Consider the following 15,123-nt stretch of genomic DNA (forward strand, 5'->3'; position numbering starts at 1 on the left):
AGTGCCAGTTGGGCTCAGTGCCAGAGACCGCAGAAATGTGTACTATGAGTAGCTTTACCATCTGAGGCTGGGGTGCTTGGGATGCAGCACTACTTGGAGGCACTTTTCTGCACCAATTTTCCAAGAAAAGGAGTGGCAGTGAGTGTTGATCTTCCCTGCCACAAGCAACGAGTTAAGGACTTACAAATAACAACAGCAAGCATCTCCCAAACTTTGCCTTATCATGCACCTTTTGCAGGTGAGGAGCTGTCAAGACTGACCTTTCAGGCATCAGCTGCAGTTGCTGTAATATCACCCCTTCCCTAGTCTACAAAGATGGCACCCTCTCTCCTGTCCCTACAAAGACTGGCGCTCCAAAAAGGACCACCAGAGGTATGAAAACTTACAAAAGCAAGTTTAAGAGATGTGAAAAGACTTCATGACCGCCTGGGATACTGTTAGAGCGCAGCGTTTATGTACATTTAGTGTTCATATCTGATTTTCCTAAGAACAAAACATGATGCTTCTATTCAGGGCTATAACTGACTGGATTTTGTCTGTGTAACACAATGTGGAGGGTACCAGCCCAGTGCTTCTGAAGAGGCAGACTTCAAGAAAAGGGTGGAATTTCTAAGTGTATTAGACTTGTGCAGGGACAAAAGAATTCAGATGAATCAAAACAGTTAGATATCTGCGTCTGTTCTACACGGTTAGAGTGGACACGCTGAAGGAGCAGAACCTCACCCAAGCTGCTTCAGTGCACTTTTTGGACTCTGAAGGTGGGTTAAGATGCATATGCAGGCATGACCTTATTTTGCAGATATTGGGCACAGAGGACAGTCCAGCCAGAGCTACATTACTAATCGGTTCACGTTTAGGTAGCTACAAGGCTCCCTGAATTTCTGCCAGCATCGTTCTCCCTGCTCAGACCCAGAACCGTTCCCGACTTGCCTCCGAGCCCGAGCCCCATGCCAGCGCGCCTCGGCGGGCTCTCCAAGCCCCTCCAAATCTGTGCAGAGCGAAGCCTTCTCGATAAACGGGCAGTTCCCGACGACAGACTGCCACTCCCCTGGATGCCCCAGGCAGAAAACGTTACTCTCGGTGGGTTTTTTATTGTAGCGGCGGGTTTTTCATTGCAGGATGTTGTGCTCGCCTGAGAATCCCACCCGCTCCCCAGCTGCATCCGCCCGAAGATGCGGGGTGCGAGGGCTGCGGGGAGCAGAAACGCGCCCGTGGCTGCGGCCGTGTCTCGGCACAGATCTCGCCGCTTGGCTCCCCGCCCCGCTCTCCCCCGGGCCGGCCTCGGGAACGCCCCCGCCCGCGGGTGCTCATGCGGCTGCCGCCGGCGGAGCCTGCCTGGCGCTGGGGCAGCGCCGGCCTCTCCCTTCCCTCCTTCCCTCCCTCCCTCCGTTCCCCGCCCGCCAAGGCGCCTCCTGCCCGGCCCCGGCCCCGGTCCCGGTCCCGATCCCGGCTGCGGCCCCGGCCCTGCGCACAGCGGCGGACCCAGCGCAGCCGCGGGGCAGCGCGCAGGGAGCGCCATGGCGCGGACCCGCAGCGCTGTCCGCCTCCTCTTCCTCCTCCTCCTCCTCCTCCTCTTCTTCTGCGGCTCCGCGGCGGCCGGGTACGTGGGGCCGGGTGGGCCGGGGTCGGGCGGGTGAGCGGGGCGGCTCGCCTCCCCTCCCCTCGCCTCCCCGCCCGGCGCAGAGGCTTCCCCGGGGGCTCCCCGGCGCCCTGTCCGGAACGCGGGCAGCGGAGCGCTGCCTTCTCCCCGTCCTGCAAACCCTGGGTGCGCTCGGGAGCGCCCGGTGGGTGAGCATCCCCTCCAGCCTGCGCAGCGGAGAGAGCTTCGCGACGCGTATCGAACGTTACGAGGTGGAGGCTGTTAACTTTTGGGGGGGATTGTATTTCACTCCCTGCCCTTTCTCCCTCTGCCCGTTTGGATTTTCCAGACCTACGTTCCTGGTGGCAGTTCCCTGGAACATCAGGCCTGGAGCAAACGTGACTTTTGGGGTGGCTCTGCTGCCGGACGGCCCCGCACAGGTCACCGTGAGGGGAGAAGTGATCAGAGATAATGAGACCATCTTGAGTGGGGAGATGGTCTTTGAGAAAGGTAAGAGAATGGAGTTGGCCTGGAAGGATTTAGATCTGCCTTCTGCTACAAGTATTTTGTTGCTCCCCAAATAACGCAGCTTCTAAACGGTACTAAAATCGGAGCTTTATTTTGCCAAGTAGGGGGCACTTATGGGAAAATAATGCTGTACTCTGCTGGCTCTGTGTGCAGGTGGGCAACCGAGCTGGGCAGTGAGTGGTTGCAGGGGTGTGCTAATTCCTTGTAAACTCTGAAAATAAGCAGATAGTAGTGACGCGTGATGGATATGGGGCTTCTGAGGAGCCAGGAAGTACTCTGGTCCCTGTAGAGGAGCCACTGAAGAAGAAGTAGAGGAAGAGGTGCTTACTGGTAGCCTTCTTGTTAAGGTGGAAGGTGGAAGCAACTGGGATAATGATGGAACAAACAAGGTGATACAGCAGCTGGAGCTGGCTGCTTCTCATGCCTTAAGAAAGGGAGAACCTGAGGACAATAGCAAAGTGGAGATGACCGTGTCAGACACCGTTACTTGGAAGCTGTGTGCATTTGCAGACACAGAAATTTTTGAGGATCAAGAACTGAAGTGTGGGACAGCTTGGGGGTTGAAGATAAGTAAATCTTAGAGCAGGCTGGTTTATTGTATGCCGCCTGGGCAGCCGAGGACGTGGTGGCAGTTCTGAGTAGCTGGAGAGCTGAGATATCCTGGCCATTGCTCCTTTTCATAAAGGCCAGCTAGGAACAGAAGCATAGCGATGTTATGCCTGAGATTTGCCCTCTTGAGAAAGAAAATATTTTGTCTGGATAATCCAGCTTTCGAACTGGTCTTAGTATGACGCAATATAAATGACACCCAAACTCTAGCTTTTTTTTTTTTTGTCAAAAGTAGAGAGTCTGGGTGCAACATGAGGTCCCAGAAAAATCTACTCTGCTATAATGCACTTTCTTCTTGTTGGTGCCAACTAATTTTTCTATTAATGTCTTATAGTTAATGTAGATGCCTTAATTAGAAGCATCACACCTTCATTTCAAAGCCTGCATGAAAGCCCACCTCTCTTCACAACCTGTAGAGAAGACTGAGGCTTTGAGTGTGATGGAGTGCATTTGACCAGATCAAAAAACTCATGGCCCCATGATGCAGAAAAGCATATCTGATCAAAACTCTTCTTGCTATTTCAAATATTCTGAAAAAGTTTTCCAGAACTATGCATTGGCAGGTTTTACTTCAGTTTGGGTATTGTTCATCCACTCTAATTTTATATTGTTATCAGGTATATGTTCTCTAGCAGCCAGTGTAAAAGCATAAACCTGAGGCAAATTTCCTGTAATGCTATGGCTGATTAAAAAAAAATAAATCTAAATGTTCATTCCTGATTTAAATCAAATTTATACACCTGATCTGTTAGTGTCCAAATCTAACGCTAATAGTTGTGGTGATGTATGCCTAAGGCAATTACTTCTGGAGGATGGATTTGCTAGCACCTAAAATCTGCATGCAAGACAGATTGGCTGTCATGCCTACAGTCCTGAATCTTAAGTCTCCATAACACACTGCATGCCATATTTAGATTTTGCTTATTCAAAAGTACAGACCAAGCCTGTTGGACTAGACATTGCAGAGGATTCAGCAGTGGATAAAGGAACATTCTTACTCTGTAGAGAAAAGAACTTTGATGTGTTTATTATGCTATTCATAGTGAGCTTGCCTTTTTAAGTTCACAATTCCTCTTCAAACCTTTCCTGCCAGTATTTTGATGCAAAACCCAAACCGAAACAAACCCAAACCAACTGATTTATTGTTTTTAAAAGAAAAGCTGTCTTCTCCTTTTCTTCCTCTAACTATACTGGCTTTTATTTCCTGCTTCTGTTCTGCTTACCATCAAGTTCAGTGAGCCTTGCATGAGTTTCAACCTGTCTGTTGTTGTCCTTTTCAACGTTAAAAAGGAGACAAGCAACTGGTAATTCCAAGCATGTGAAAATATGTGGATGTCTCTATCTGAACAGCACACAGAATGATGCTTGACACTAGGAGTTGCTGAAGTCAGGGGAACAGGTGTGACACTGTATTAGACTCGATATAGTGAGGAAAAAAGAGAAATGCTGTAGCATGTTACTTGAATTGCATGGACTTATTATTAATCTTTAATCTTTTTCCTGTTTTTTAAATATATATTTGCATTTTCCATGCTTTTTTACTTGATAAATGAAATGACAAAAAAAAAAAGAAAAAGGTGCCAAGCATGCAGTATATTTCCTCTTGCAAAAATCTTGAAATTTAGTGTGTGGCCATCCATTCTTTAAAATCAAGTTATATAATCTGTTAGTCATTTGTTCTCTGTGAACGAATGTGTAAGCAAAACTGTTACGGGCCAGGAGCAAGGGAACTGCCCTGTAACAGAGGATGTAGTGTTGAAAGCGTGTATCCGAAGGTGCTGCAGGAGTGGATCGGATGTGAATAGAGTTACTCAGAGAGAAAGCAGTTTGTCAGAGAGAAAACAGTTTGACAAATAAGATTCTAAAGCTTTAAATTCTTCACTGAAGAGCAAAACAACCTTAAGACAAAATATGTAGCGATATTGTAGCTGTGTTAGTCTAAGAATGTGACTAAAGGAAGACTGGGGGAGGTTTTATTAGGCCAGCTGTTGCAGTTGAAGGAAAAAGCCCAAACATATCTCCAGGCACACAAAATCTTCTTTAAATGACATCATTGCTGCATATATTAGTGCCCCAGAAATGTTGCTTTATCTGTCACTTGGGCCCATTAGGTTACACAGAGTGGCTAATACAGTGGTGTTACTGTTCCTGTGGTGCACATGAGTTTGATGACTTTTACTGCCATGTGTCTATGCAAAGTAAGTATTAAGGGAGGCAGAGCGTAGCTGAAGTTGTTGACTGTGCTGAATATCCAGAAAACTGGAACTGCTCGCCTACCTTGGTTAGGCTGTAAATTCAGTGACACTGTTGCCTATGCTGGCTCAATTATGCTCTAGATTTTTCCTTGCATGGTGACAGCAAAAGCAGGGGATTAACTGCTTTGGGAAACCGATCGGACTGAAAATTAAAGTTTTTATTTGGTTGAATATTTTTTTAGGCAGACATGTTCCCTGGTTTGGTGTGCCAACATTTGTGCTGATGCAACTGAGGTGGGCGCAGAGCTGGGAATTGGATGCTGGGGACAGAGGATAGGCTGAGGACACCATTTTTATTAGAAGTGTTTAATCTTGCAGGCCGAGTTCAGCCAAGTACCTAAGCGCAAGAGCTATTACATACCTGTCTAGAAAAGTGCATCTGCAGTTGCTTAAAGTTAAGGATGCGCTCTGGTTCTCCAGCAGCAGCTCAGTATGGTACATGTGCCAGTCTAAATTTCTGAGTTAGCTCTGTAAAAGGATTTTGTTGAATTAGAATCACAGTTATTTTTTCTTTATGTAATATAACTCTTGCTTTATATAAGAAATAGAGTGCTTGCCTTCTGATGGTTGATAAAACATTCACTGTTTTAGTGTTACTGGAAGTGAAATTTTGATATCTGAGTGATTCTTGGGAAATTGTCCATTAAAGAAAGGCTTTAGCAGCGGAGGTTGATTCACATCTTTATTGTGCTTTTCACATAGCAAAAGGAAAAGAAATATATTTGTTAATAGGTGGCTAGTTTGTATTCTTTGGAGTGAGGGAGAAAGTCTGGATGCACACACATTTAAAGAAATGCTGATATTTTGAGCTTGGCTCAATATTCCAGAATCCAAATGTACTGCAGCAAGGGAGATTGTTTAAGACCAATGTTTTGGTACAGAAATTAAGTTAATTAGATTAAATGCAGTGAAAACAGACCAACTGAATGTCTGCAAGCAGGATGTTGCTGCTACAGGTAAACTTTGTGTGAGCAAGCACAACCAAAAAAAAAGTCAGTGCGTCACCAGGAGAGAATAGGTTTTCCATTGTCTGGAGCAGACTCCAGAAAAACACAAAGCACTAACTAAAGCTGTTTCTGTGCACTGTATCAAGTCTTGACACATTTTCTGTGGAGATGCAGTATCAGAAAGATCCTCAGCCTGATTGAAAATGACTGCAGAAGATAACAATGGCTTATGTGCAATTTGAGCCGTTGGGTTTTCTGGGTCAACAACAACAACAATAAAAGATGGGAATAACAGACAGGCAAGTTAAATTTTGTGCATGAATGTCTTGATTTTCAATGATTACAGTGAAGGGTGACTCTTGCCATGCATATTTATCCAGTCATTGATCAATAAAGATGTAGTTTGAATTGGCAAGAAGTGTTGTCTTACAGGGTTTGCTACCCAGACATTGCAGTGTGTGTTAGTGTATGAGAAACCTTATACCTTAATTGTGAGAGCTTCTGAAAAGTCTGTTTTCCTTGTTGGTGCTGGAATGATTTGGAAAGAGTAAGTAGCATGTAAGTTGAAAAAACAAATTCGTTTTAAGAAAAGCTTTGATGTGTATTGAAGTGTCATCATTTACCCCGCTGCGTAAACGTTTTTAATTCTTCAGAATAAGATTTAGTTAGAGCTTCTGGTATTTAAAGGTACAACATAATGTATTTAAGGCATGGTGAATGAGAACTACTTTGTGAACTGAAGAATGTGGTTTACAATAGCATGTGTAGTTTAGTTCACTGTGAATTACTTGTACGTGTTAATTAATTTGAACTGCTTTTCTGTACTTCAAGAGAGGAGTAAACGTACTTGTTAACAGAGGTTACTGGGCTAGAGCATGGTGAATACTCAGCTAGGATTTACGAAACATGACAGCGTTTGTGAGAAAGTCTGTCAAGCTCAGACATGTAGTGATCATCCATATAGACAATGGAGAGTCTGCTTTTACCAGAAGGCATGTTTTGCATACTTAATGATATGGTTCTGACCACTGTTGTGTGTGAAACAGTGAAAAACACTAGGAATAGTAAGTTGTGAAGTAACAGCTAAATGGGAATGAATGGCCCAAATACACCAGTCCATTTTGTTAACCTTTAGTTGCCTCTGTACCTTATTTCAGAATAAAATGACTGACTCACTGGTGACCACAAAATCTGTGCTGAAAATCTGTGGGGTAGCAGGTTTTGCTAGGAGTTTAGTGGGAGAGCTCCTTTCTGCCTAACTCTGCATCAATGCCTAAAAAGCCAAACAGCAAGAGAGCAGGGGTCCCATGATTTTGTGTCCATAACCTCCACCTCCAAACATATGTGTAACTGTACCTCATGAAAAATAAGTTGTTAAATAGTCAGCATGTGCAGATAACCTATGCAAAATCAGAATGAAGGAAAAGTTTTGGGGAAGGAAGTGTTGGGGCTGGATCCAGAGATAAGGGAGCTAGTAGAGAAGAGGACACTCTCTTACGGGCTTTCGTATTGCTGGAGTACCTATAAGACAAAAAAACAGGTTTCTGTGCCTGTTGCTGAATACATCCTGCTAACAGGCCCATTAAGTAGTTTGCAGAAAAATGGAAGTAGCAATCCCATCCAGTACTTGAGCTTTATCTTATTGATTGGATGCTGTTTGAGATTTGAGGGAAGGAGTCCTTCTGTCACTCAAGGCTTATGTGTTTGTACGCGAGGTTGTTCTGCTCACCATGTTCTTCACCGATATCCAGCCAAGGAGAGTGTGGCAGATCGAGTGCTATAGGCTGTTTCACAGTACCTTGAGAAGGGTGGAATAATTCACTCATAGCAGAAATGGTGGCAGTGGGGCAGCTCTTACAGAGGAGGGAATATCACATGTGCCAGTGTGGGGTTCCCTGTTGCTACTGTGAATTGGAGGGGCTTTACAGCTTTTGGGAAAGGGAGGAGAGAGAAGAACAAAGTAAAGGCTGTGAATTTTGGGGGAAGAAAATAGTGATGCCAATAAACAACAGGAATTGGGAGGTAAGATGCTATCAGAAACAAGAAGGAAGGGAAGCAAAGGGAGAAAGCTCTTGAGGGATTCATATTAAAGGGGTAAGTACACATTACCCTAACATAGCAGAAAGGTAAGAAATAAACTAAACATGATCTTATCACTGGCCAAAAAACAACAGAAAAAAGCAAACCCCTGTGTATAAAGTAAAAATGAGATCAGATTACAAAGGTTGGGCTTAAAGGAGTAGCTTGGGTAAGAAAGGACAAAACTGGAAAGGCCAAACCATGAGTAGGAAAGAATGTGAAGGATAAGAAGGCAACATTTTTAAATATCATATTGGTAGCAAGAAAGCTAGCAAAGGATGTGGCTTGCTACTCACTCTGATGAGATGGGCATTGGTCAGTGATGCTGAGAGGCAGTAAGTGTTCAGTTTCGCTGAGAGGATCAACTAACTGCCATGGAAAAGGGTTAAGAATTAAGGCAACAAAAGGGGAAGAACAGGTTAAAGAGTACTTTGGTAAAGTAGATGTTTAGGTTTGATAATATTGCCTGTAGAATATTTAGGGATTTGGCTGAAATAATTTTAAAACTGCTAGGTAAGTTTTGAGAGCATGAGTGAAGAGAGAGGTTCTGGAAGATTGAAAACCTGCAGAGAAAATGTGCTCCACCATGGGCTGGCAGGGGTTGTAGGTGGAAAAGAAGCGGGATATTGCTGTATTTTGACGTTAGTAAGGCTTTTGATAGTCTGGCGTGGCACTCTGACAAGCCAGCTGGGGAAGTGAGGACAGCATGGAACTCTTATTAAATACGTTTGGCTGGATGGAAAACAATGTTTGCAAAGTAGATCTAAGTGGTTCACTCAAACTGGAAATGGGTTGCGCTGAAACTGTATTGTACAGTATGACTGACAAGGATGAAAAAGGGAGAAAGTTTATTAGATTAGTGAAGGGGTGGCAAGGATGCTGGGAGGAAGGATTAGATTTTGAGCTCATTTTGGCAATAAGGGAAATGATTAGGAGAAAAACTGGAGTGTGATTCACTAGGGCAACTGCATAGTTCGGCTCTTGAGGAATAAAAGAGTGTGCTTTTACTGGATGGGGAGTGAGGTGAGGCAGCAGTCCTGCAGAAGAGGGAGTGTGTGTGTGGGGTGGGTAATGGTTTAAAGGTACCAAAAAGTGAAAGCTTTTAAGTAATGCTGGGGTGTTCAAACAAGAAGGCAAATGCTATACTCAGTATGTATACACAGAAATATTTTCTGTAAGCTATGAGAAAGTATTCTAGTAATCTTCACAGGTCTAATTAGGCATCCTGGGGAATGCTGTCCCTGATTTGGGGCACTCCTCATGGAGGCTGTGAACCAACTGGAGAAATTCTGGACAGAGCAGAGGGAAGGGTCAGAGATCTTTCAAGAGACAAGTTCAAACTGGACAGAAGAAGGTGGGCCTTCACATGAGATGGAAATAAACTGTGGAACTCAGTGTCCCAGGTGGCGTGGATGGAAAATGTGATTACACAAATTTCTGAGACAAAAGTCCATCAAGGGCCGGTCCAATATAAAGACACTAATTTTGCCTTTTCAAGCCCCAAGCCTCAGATTGCATAGGCTGGGAAGAGTATCCAAGGAAGGGTCACTGTGTACTTGCTCTGTTTTTATGCTGTTCAGATGTCTGTCCTTGACCATTGCTGGAGACAGGACCTTGGGCTAAACTTTTGGTTTGACCCTGGGAGTCTCTTCTACATTCTGGAAAGCATTTGAGGAGGGATGGAGGAATTGGGGTGAAGTGTCAGGAGAATTGTGCTAGGCACCTGGTTATTACGCTTCAGGTACATAAAAGGTAGCTTTAAAGAGAAAGGGGTGGGTGCTAACAGTGGATCTCCACATGGGTCTAGGGTGATGTCCTTAGTGGTGTCTAATTAGAAAGAGATCCAAGCTGAAGTGTTGAGGGTTATAGAAGTAGCTGCAGAGGGTTATAGAAGTACCTGCAGAGGCAGGAAGCAGTTGGGAAATTCATGGGTCTTCAGTCATACACAGGTGACTTGTCTTCTCATGAGACTCTCATGACTATCTGCACTGGCAGTGTTGCTGGTTCCCATGCTCTGCTATCCCTGACTACCTGTTTGTGAAGGCAGAGTTAAGATCCTATCTGCAGAGGTTGAATAATACACAGCAAGAGATGTTGCTGGCTCACCTAGATTCACTGCAGTCCAAATAAGTAAGTGCATAGAAAACGTGGCCAGAGTGACAGGCTCCTTCTCCCTTCTCTCTTCCTGGAGGTGCAGCTGTGAGGTCCAGGTGCTTGTTTTATATGGTTAGGGATTTATATTGCCTTTATTTACCGATGAAGGAAGTCTCTGGTAATGTTTTTATACATCTAAATGATTTTGTGATCTCAGAAAAGTTACGTGGATTTGTCATCACAGACTCTGAATGCATTCCAGAAATTGAAGAAAACCAATATGTAAACAAACCTTCATTCACTCCCTCTAAGACGAAACTTAAATAGTTCCTGAATGTTTATTTGCAGTGAATGAGTTTGAGAGGTGTCTTGAGTTTGAAATTTTGCTCCAGTTGCAGCAATTGATGTGATGAGGGTGGTTTTAGTACCGCCAAATCTCTGCCATAGACAGGCTTAGCCACATTTTGTCCTAGTATGATTTCCTTATGTAAACTGAAAACTACAGCTGCTTTAAATCGCAGTGATAGTGGCTTTGTGTGTGTTTATTTCATGGACATCAGAATGGATAATAATGATGGCCAATAGTGCCTTGAAAGCCGGATGTGCCTTTGAGTTTGTGTATAGTCACCGAGGGAAAACCGAAGTGAATGAAATGAATTTCCCATTTAGTTGTGTAAAAGGCTTAAGTCTGAGATTATTCTGAATTGTCTGCATAGTTTCATAGACTGGATCTGACGTCAAAAAAGTTTTCTCTGTAGTATTCAAAACTTGTCTTGCTAACAGCTGTAAATTTATAATTCATGGGAATATAGTTGTTTGGGTATGGTAGGCATGACTAAAAGTCCATGGATGGCTCTTAGAGGCTGGTCTCAGGAAAAAGCTGAAAAGAGCCTGTGCTTGTGTTTAAGCATCTGGGGTGGTAGCTGCTGGATAGCTGTCAGAAGGTCTCTGATTAAAGAGGTGATTTAGTTTTAGAAATATGAAGCTGTTTTGTTTTCTTACCTGGCATGTAGTGTATCAGATAAACCACAGAGTGTTCTAAGTATTGTGTTCTTGCAACTGGCTGCTCTCTGACCACTCAGCTGGAAGTGGTATAATCCATCGAGTTGGTTGTTTTACTGCAGAAAACTGAGTGGAGAATTAAATGTCTGAAATATGACCTAAGTCTAAAAAGAAATTAGAAGGGCCAGTCTGCAGGAAACTTGGTGCTTGCTTGTGGAAGGGATCGTGGATGCGGCAGGGCAAGGGAAGGGTTGGGTCGCCCAGCATCAGCAGCGTCTGTCTGTCTGTCTGAGGGGCTGGGAGGTGGTGGTTTTCCCCAGGGGTGGATCTGACAGTGCTCGTGAGGGAAGAAGGGCTGAACTGGTAAAAGGGACAAGCAGGGAGGTACCACGACTCGTTTGCCATGTGAAGTAGAAAGACACAGGGAATGCTGTGGTGAAGGGGACAAAGGAAAGAAGGACAGCACCCCTTCTCTTCACACCTTCTGGTAAATCTGTATCTATTCTGTCCTGACCACGAGTGTTTCTGGTTGTGCTTTCTATGATTGTTTCCACCACTCTTCTTATCATGGTGTAAAAGCAGATTGGGGAAACACCTTTGGAGTTAGCTGGGGGAAGGTTTTTTTTTTCATGAATTGTCCTGGTTGTCTGGAAAATAGCCCTACACTCTTGTGGTTTAACTCAGCCAGCAACTAAGCACCACGCAGCTGCTCACTCACTCCCCCCACCACCCAGTAGGATGGGGGAGAGAATCAGAAAAGAAGGTAAAACTTGTGGGTTAAGAACAGTTTAATAGAACAGAAAGGAAGAAACTAATAAAGATAATAATAACAATAATAAAATTACAATAATAATAATAATAGAATTGGAATATACAAACCAAGTGATGCACAATGCAATTGCTCACCACTCACTGACTGATGACCAGTTAGTTCCCGAGCAGTGATCCCCCCACCCCCGCTCCCCCCAGTTTGTATACTGGGCATGATGTCACATGGTATGGAATACCCCTTTGGCCAGTTGGGGTCAGCTGTCCTGGCTGTGTCCCCTCCCAACTCCTTGTGCTCCTCCAGCCTTCTTGCTGGCTGGGCATGAGAAGCTGAAAAATCCTTGACTTATTTGGTATAAACGCTACTTAGCAACAACTGAAAACATCAGTGTGTTATCAACATTATTCTCATACTAAATCCAAAACATAACACTATATCAGCTACTAGGAAGAAAATAAACTCTATCCCAGCCAAAACCAGGACAAATGTCCTTCCAGATTTTTCTTCCTATCCAAAATACATACTTTTCTTGTGTTTTCAAAAAAAAAAAAAAGGAAGCATAAATGCCAAAGCCTAAACTGTCCAGGGAGTGAAAAATATTTTTTCTTCATAAAAGAAGGCCTGCAGATCTGTCAAGTTCATAGTTTTCTTTAAATGTGTTATATTCCTCATCTATTATCCTAAAATTAGCACCCAGATTATCACTGGTTAGTTATGCAAGTAGCCCAAAATACATAACGTGAGCCACTGCTGTTAGGTTATGGCTAAATTTGGGCCAGACAATAGAAGGAGGGGCAATACAGGACTCAAACGCATGCAATAGGGATTGCTAGTGGACATCAGTATACGGGCAGTATTAGATCAGTATTTCTGTCCTATTAAACTGTCTTTATCTCAACCTATGAGTTTTACTTTTTTTTCCTGATTCTCTGCCCCATCCCACTGAGTGCAGGGGGAGTGAACGAGTGGCTGTGTGGTACCTAGTTGCTGGCTGGGGTTAAACCACGACAACATTGAAGAACATTATTTTTTATTTCACAGTAGAAAAAATTCCATTTACCACTGCAAAGACAATGCTTTCTGTAAACATTTCCTAAGCACGGATATGTGAACACAGCTGCCAGAAGAAAGATGTGGCATCATTTCAGTAAATCAATCTGAAGTGATTCCAGTTATATTTTTCTGTTCTCACACTGGACTAAGAAGGAATGAGGATATAGGTAGAAAAGGTTAAGTGAGAAAGTCTGTTTGTAGTGATACCTGCCTGCCACATGAGCTAGAATATAGAGTCAAGACCTGAGTTTGTGTAAATTAGTTAGAGACTGAAGTGCTGCTGTACTGATTTATATTGACAGAAGCTCTAGTTCACTGTGCCAAGCCATACAGTCATTTTTCTGGAACCTCTATAATTTTTGGGGAGCGGAAGCTGAAATATTTACATCTAGTCCTAGTGCTGGTGGGATCAGCTCAAGAAGGGGTAGCCTAAGTTTCTGGGTTTGGGTCAGGCCCATGCAGTGGGAAGAATGTAAGATGCCATCGTTTGTGCAGCTCTCCATAAGTCTAAATAAACGTGCATGTATTTGGCTCTGTAGATTTTCTCCTATTTGCTTTGCTGATAACAATACTATTAGACCTCCAAAAAATGGCATGGAGATAAGGTACGTTAAAAAGATGACTTAATTTCCTACTGCTGTTCATACTGGTGACATGTCAGTACTACACTGCTTTTGGTTCCTCTTCTGGACTGTCCTAAATGCCAAGGACTCTGAGGAAAAGGAGGCAGGACAATGTGGCGTTTGTTTCCACAGTATTTCCATGTATTTCCTCAGTGCAGTATTTATTGAATGAATACAGTACAAGCTTCAGGAATTCTGTGAGAGAAATGATTTTGCGAGTGACGAGGAAGGATATTTTTTCTTGAAGGATCATGTGACTTCTGTGAGGATTTTTTGGTTGGTTGTTTTTTAACTTTCCTCAAGATTAGCCTGGAACAGTCCCCTGATTTTTTTCCTGCCTCCTCCTTTAGCTAGGGCATGGCTCCCAGCTGGGAGTTTTCTTTAACTAATCCCTTGCGGTAGCAGGGGCCCATGCTCTCACTCTCGCCTGGTCTTTCCCCTCCGTGGCCCGTTGCGGTGGCGCTGGTTAGTCCGCTGCTGCGGAGAGCAGACGTGACAAGGCAGGAGGAAGCGTTTTGTGGTCTGCAATGCATGGTGCAGGTGGCGTGGCTGTTCCGGGCTCCTTTCTAAACCTACTTCTACTGCCTGGAGTTAGTTACCTGTGATCGTTGGGAGCTATATTTAATAACTGAAGGGATCCCTTGCAGGGATGTGCCGAAAGAGGGTGACAGCTGTTGCCATTTTTGGGGACACTGGACTCGACTGATGTCATGTGTAAATCATGTGGAATTGTTATACACTGCATGTGGGTAAAAGTGTCCAGCTGCCTGATAGCAGAGCTTCCAGCAGAGCAGTGCCATGTGCTAGCTGTTGGACCCTGGTTAACTCCTTACAAACCTGACATTGCTGTACAATTAAAATGTAAATTTAATTCATCAGGTGGACAGAAAAATGTGGTGAATTTCAGCAATTCAGCATTGACATAAAAGAAATATTTTGCCTACGGCTCTTGTTTGAGCACATCCGAAGCCATCCCTGGGCGTAGCTCAGCAGAGCTCCAGGGGATTGATTGCAGCTTGGTAGTCTCTGAGAACATGGGAGAATCTTGCATGACAGGGAAATTCACCACAACGCCAAAAAGTTTCGGATCTGCCCAGGCTGCTCAGTTCCTAACAAAATAATTACATAGTGACATGAATTGGAAGATTACCTCATGCCCCGGAGCCTCTTTTATGATTTTCACTGGCTGGGAATGAGACGGCGCTCTGGGCTTTATCAAGGCAGCCGGGGAAGCTTTAGCTCCCTAAAACCGCTTCAGAAGGTAAAATGCTTCCCAAGTTGCGCAAAGGACAAGTGACTGTGATTTAAATCTCCCTCCTCTCCAACTGCTTCCCCCTCTATCAGGCTCAGACCTGATGTTAGGTCTCCCAGGCCTGGGAACGTGGAAGAAACTCAGTATTTCTACCTTAAGATTTCTGTCTTTTGCATGCTAGTTGTTCTCCAAATGGGCGGAGGCAAGCAGGCACTGCCCTGATGAGAAAGCTGAAAAGTACGTGCCCTGTTACGTGAAAGGTTGCTTTGAAAGCTGTTAGATGCTGTGCAGGGCGATGTGTAGCAGTCTCCTTCGGCGCTCTGCCCTTGCGGT

The 15,123-nt window shown here is 44.3% G+C and overlaps 1 protein-coding gene across 2 annotated transcripts in view; it reads left to right on the plus strand.

Annotated features, from left to right (window-relative positions):
• Positions 1 to 265: 265 nt before the first annotated feature.
• CD109 (CD109 molecule) overlaps positions 266 to 15,123 on the plus strand; it is an 84,305-nt gene continuing 69,447 nt past the window's right edge. The window contains exons 1-2 of one of the 2 annotated variants that reach the window (XM_069804679.1): positions 266 to 372; positions 1,929 to 2,089. In XM_069804679.1, the coding sequence (XP_069660780.1) occupies positions 2,074 to 2,089 (16 nt within the window). In that variant the 5' untranslated portion in view covers positions 266 to 372; positions 1,929 to 2,073. Of the gene's footprint in view, positions 373 to 1,403; positions 1,601 to 1,928; positions 2,090 to 15,123 lie in introns of those variants that run through there. The other variant, XM_069804678.1, reaches the window with a different exon arrangement.

Source organism: Haliaeetus albicilla, chromosome 17, assembly GCF_947461875.1.
Source record: "Haliaeetus albicilla chromosome 17, bHalAlb1.1, whole genome shotgun sequence".
NCBI lineage: Eukaryota > Metazoa > Chordata > Aves > Accipitriformes > Accipitridae > Haliaeetus > Haliaeetus albicilla.